This window comes from Bison bison, unplaced genomic scaffold (genome assembly GCF_000754665.1).
Source record: "Bison bison bison isolate TAMUID 2011002044 unplaced genomic scaffold, Bison_UMD1.0 scf7180017864531, whole genome shotgun sequence".
Lineage (NCBI taxonomy): Eukaryota > Metazoa > Chordata > Mammalia > Artiodactyla > Bovidae > Bison > Bison bison.
This window is the reverse complement of record NW_011495081.1, coordinates 5,344,005-5,349,327: the sequence shown is the minus strand read 5'-3', so window position 1 is coordinate 5,349,327 and position 5,323 is coordinate 5,344,005. Positions and strand designations below refer to the sequence as shown.

Genomic DNA, 5,323 nt, shown 5'->3' with positions numbered 1-5,323 from the left:
GACTGCAGCCATGAAATTAAAAGATGCTTACTCCTTGGAAGGAAAGTTATGGCCAACCTAGACAGCACATTAAAAAGCAGAGACATTACTTTGTCAACAAAGGTCCATCTAGTCAAGGCTATGGTTTTTCCAGTGGTCATGTATGGATGTGAGAGTTGGACTATAAAGAAAGCTGAGTGCTGAAGAATTGATGCTTTTGAACTGTTGTGTTGGAGAAGACTTTCGAGAGTCCCTTGGACTGCAAGAAGATCCAACCAGTCCATCCTAAAGGAGATCAGTCCTGAGTTTTCGTTGAAAGGACTGATGTTGAAGCTGAAACTCCAATACTTTGGTCACCTGATGCAAAGAACTGACTCATTTGAAAAGACCCTGATGCTGGGAAAGATCGAAGGCAGGAGGAGAAGGGGACGACAGAGGGTGAGATGGTTGGATGGCATCACCGACTCAATGGACATGAGTTTGATTAAACTCTAGGAGTTGGTGATGGACAGGGAGGCCTGGTGTGCTGTGGTTCACGGGATCGCAAAGAGTCAGACATGACTGAGCAACTGAACTGAACTGAAGAGAACAAGAAGGACGAGTCTACTGAAAAGCACTGAAGTTCCTTCACTGTCTAACCACATTAAGGAACATTTGTAAACCCTTCTCATCTCCTTCTATTCCTCTTTCTTTTCTTTTTAAATTTTTATCAGAGTATAGCTGATTTACAATGTGGTGTTAGTTTCAGGTATACAGCAAAGTAAATCAGGACATATACATATATCCACTCTTTCTTTTTTTTTTAAGTTTCTTTTCCCATATAGGTCATTACAGAGTATTGAGTAGAGTTCCCTTTGCTACACAGTATACCTCTTTCTAGCAATTATAAATAAAATGAATACTTATATCATGATAATAGTTCTCTTCAAGGAGTTGCTTCTTTAATACTTAAACATGCTGTGACACCCCACACCCACCCAGCATGTGTCTCTTTGTGTTTCAGCTGCTGAATGACTGCTCCTCTCGTCTCAAGCTGGCCCACCCGGCCAGAGCACTGTACACCCCCGACGGAGAGCCAATTCACTCCTGGGATGACATAGAGCGAGACATGGTCATCTGTGTGTCTACAGGGCGTAGCTTTAGAACTCAGCAAGGTATGAGTGATGATTTCTTTTCCATCATGTTTTTGAAGAATTAAAGCATTCACTTGTTTCTTCAAAGAGCTTTTTTTTTTTTTTTTTACTGAATTTTATATCCCATCATGATGATTTTTAATGACTATCCTACTCCACACTTTTGTATGCCATATTACTAAAGTTAAATTCCATGTGTTTATTTGCTGGAAGCTCACTGTTGACACTGTTTAATCTAAAGCATTCAACGAAAGTTCTGTTAGTCTTGAGTTTTATCCAAGGGGCTTTAGTTGTAGAAATTCTAAAAGGCCTTCTTTGAAGGTATTCATTTTTTAGCATGCACCCTGCGGAAAGTCAGGCATCCTTGATTTCCTACTTTGCAAGTTATTTAAAACTTAATGCTTCTTTAAAAAACAAATACACTTTACAGATTTATTTTGTTTACTAATAAGTAAATATATGCTTGTTTATTATCTTGTCTGTCTTTCAATAATTTTTTTGATAAATGTTAGAAATGGAAGAGAACATAACATTTGGTATTAAACCAATTCTTGTCTTTCATCCTACTTATCCTGAGGAATTTAAAACCCCTTTCTGGGGTAGGTCTACATTAACAAAGACAGAATTTTCAGGATATCCTGAAAAACATTGATAACATTTTAAAAGAAATCAGAAGATTCAGGAGACATCCATAGCAGTCCAGTGGTTAAGACTCTGTGCTTCCACTGCAGGGGTCACAGGTTCAATCCTTGGTCCAGGGAACTAGGATCTCACATGCCACGTGATGTGGGAAAAAAAAAAATTAGAAATGAATTACCTGGGATTTTAAAAATAACTAATGTTAGTTTATCTCTTCTAAAAGCCACCATAAAATTATTATTCAGTTCAGTTCAGTTCAGTCGCTCAGTCATGTCCGACTCTTTGCAACCGCAGCACGCCAGGCCTCCCTGTCCATCACCAACTCCCGGGATCTACTCAAACTGATGTCCATCGAGACGGTGATGCCATCCAGCCATCTCATCCTCTGTCGTCCCCTTCTCCTCCTGCACCAAATCCCTTCCAGCATCAGGGTCTTTTCCAATGAATCAACTCTTCGCATGAGGTGACTAAAGTATTGGAGTTTCAGCTTTAGCATCAGTCCTTCCAATGAACACCCAGGACTTATCTCCTTTAGAATGGACTGGTTGGACCTCCTTGCAGTCCATGGGATTCTCAAGAGTCTTCTCCAACACCACAGTTCAAAAGCATCAATTCTTCAGCGCTCAGCTTTCTTCACAGTCCAACTCTCACATTCATGACCATTGGAAAAACCATAGCCTTGACTAGACGGACTTATGTAATATATAAGATATATAAACCAAAAAAATTTTAAAACAGTTGCAATCCTATCTTTACACTTAGCCTAGAAAGGGAAAAAATATGGGAATGAAAACTAAAATGCAGGGAGACAAGGATTTATTGGGATACCTAACACTATTCTGAGGATACCACACAGATTCCCCCAGCACCGTCCTACATCAAAGATGGGCATTAATCTTTATATTCTTTGTATTTGTCCCCATCATTCACCATAACACCTCACCCCAGTTCTTGGTGACCCTCACTATGTAATTATTTAGAAGAATTACTTAGAATGAACCAGTGATGTTGTTCTTAACAGGAAGTACTAATTGACAGCTTTCTGTATTCCATAGCCAATAAAAGAAGTGTAAGCCAGATTTCCTTCCCTGAAAGAGTTTTGGATCTAGTTAAGTATATGAACACACTTGAAGTAATTGAATAGTAAGTGGTGTGATAGAAGGTACCTTCCTACTCCTTTCGTTATTTATGCTTAATCTTTCGTACTCTTGGGGTGGCCTTCTGTTGCTTGGACCTCACCCTCCTGGCCCCACTGTATTCACTGGGCCTTTCAGATAAATAACAGGCAACCTAGCCAGCTGCTCCTGCTGCTGCTAAGTCGCTTCAGTCGTGTCCGACTCTGTGACCCCAGAGATGGCAGCCCACCAGGCTGCCCTGTCCCTGGGATCCTCCAGGCAAGAACACTGGAGTGGGTTGCCATTTCCTTCTCCAATGCATGAAAGTGAAAAGTGAAAGTGAAGTCGCTCAGTCGTCTCCGACTCCTAGTGACCCCATGGACTGCAGCCTACCAGGCTCCTCCGTCCATGGGATTTTCCAGGCAAGAGTACTGGAGTGGGGTGCCATTGCCTTCTAGCCAGAGAGGTATCCAAAACACAGAGAGAAATGTAGGCTACCTTCCCAGAAGCAAGCTTGTTACCCACTGAAAATGCAAACATTATTCTTCCTACCATTTTCTTCCTTGTTAGCTCTGTAGACCTTTGACAAGGCTATATAGACATTCATTTTTGCATCTTCAATTCTTTAACCACATCGATTACTATGATGTGAAAGAGCTGTTTCTTCTCCTCTTAAAATGGATCCTCATATTCCTTTAATGGTGAAAGTGTTAGTGTTTTCCCCCAGTTGTCTAAGATCTTTTCATTGGGTGGTATATGTTCTAGAAAATCTAACTGATAGCAGAGAGTCTAACTTAGTTGCTATTAGAAAGTTATTTTATTATATGAACTGCCATTTTATTGTTTTTCCTGAAATAATTAAATGAGAAATAATCGTTTGGTAGAAATCCAAACACTCAGAATGCTTTAAAAAAGAGAGAGAAATGCTACTAGCATATATATACATATATATAGACTCTTGTGAAGGGACGTTTAATGATTCATGCTGTTCATAATTTTTCTGTGACCTACTGACTTAAGTATGTAGTAGAAAATAAGGCGGCTTGGGACTTTCAAAACTAAACGCCTAATAAGAACTTATTTTATGTACTATAATGTAAAAACATTCAGCATGTGAAAGTCACCAAAGAATCACATTTGGTCTTCGAAAAATGGATTTGTTTTGGCAAAACAAATCAGACACTGTTAGAATGGTGTCTTTCACACAAACCCCTAACAAAATTAAAAGAGCGCTTTATGCCATTTGTCTTCAACTCTGAACACGGTTCTCAATGCTGTGTTTACCATCTTTTCAGTGGGCTCAATTTTTAGACCACTTCTAGGTTAGCTTCCAATTCAGGCTTTATAAAAAGCTTGGAAGGAAGCCCTCTCTAGCAACTGCCATTCTGTAGAAATCCAAAGAATGTTAACACATATCTGATGTGATAAGCAAGTCAAGTGTGTAATGAGAGAGTCTGGCGTGGGAGTCGAGGGTTTCTGAAGGATCTTCGAGTTTTTCATCATCCTGAACTTTTAATTATTTGCTATAAATACATTGACTTGTCTCTCAAAATAATTTTTTTAACAGAGTTAAAGCAACTGGTGGAGATCAGAGCAAATTATGCCCGAATCTGCAGGCAGCAGGGCCCTCAAGCCACAGACATCGTGCTGTCACCATCCACAAAGCTGCCTTCCCTGGTACCTTCACACACTGAATTCCTAGCGGAGCCCTCCTAGTTTGTGGTGTGTTTCACTGGGATAGGTGTGTGGGCATACTTACGTGTTTGCTAGGATGTGATATGATGACTAGTCATCATTCTTAATTTTATACCATCTCCTTTAAACATTATACCCTTTCCATTTTACACAGTGACATTTGATGCCTCAAATCTGTTCTTAGAAAGGCAGCAAAACTCAGCAAAGCAATGACAGTAAACTATCTTAGGTGTATTTTCTCCCAGGAAAAGAAAAAGGAAAATATTTGTTATTACTGAAAAATAGTTTTGTGGGATCAAATAGCATATATTATTATATATGTACTTTTTTCTTCTTATATATAATTTGATAATAAAATAGACTGACAATTGTAGTGTGTGTATATATATTTACATATGTATTTAAATTTAGTAGGATCAAGAGTAGTATATGTACTATATATATCTATAAATAATTTTATATTATTCATTTTACATTGGGCTTCCCTAGTGGCTCAAGGGTAGAGGAACTGCCTCTCATTGCAGGAGATGTGGGTTCGATTCCTGCGTCTGGAAGATTCCCTGGAGAAGGAAATGACAACCCATTCTAATATTCCTCCCTGAGAAATCCCATGGACAGAGGAGCCTGGCAGGATACAGTCCATGGGGTCACAAAGAATCAGACATGATGTAGTGACTAAACAACAACAACAAAATATTTTATTATTCTTATATATAATTTGATAATAAAATAGACTGATAATTGTAGTGTGTGTATATATAT

The 5,323-nt window shown here is 38.9% G+C and overlaps 1 protein-coding gene across 1 annotated transcript in view; it reads left to right on the top strand.

The window, feature by feature from the left end:
* DCDC5 (doublecortin domain containing 5) overlaps positions 1–4,913 on the top strand; it is a 405,912-nt gene extending 400,999 nt beyond the window's left edge. The window contains exons 32-33 of the mRNA XM_010831800.1: positions 983–1,133; positions 4,434–4,913. Coding sequence (XP_010830102.1) covers positions 983–1,133; positions 4,434–4,582 — 300 coding nt within the window. The 3' untranslated portion in view covers positions 4,583–4,913. The remainder of the gene's footprint in view (positions 1–982; positions 1,134–4,433) is intronic.
* The last annotated feature ends 410 nt before the right edge of the window (positions 4,914–5,323 follow it).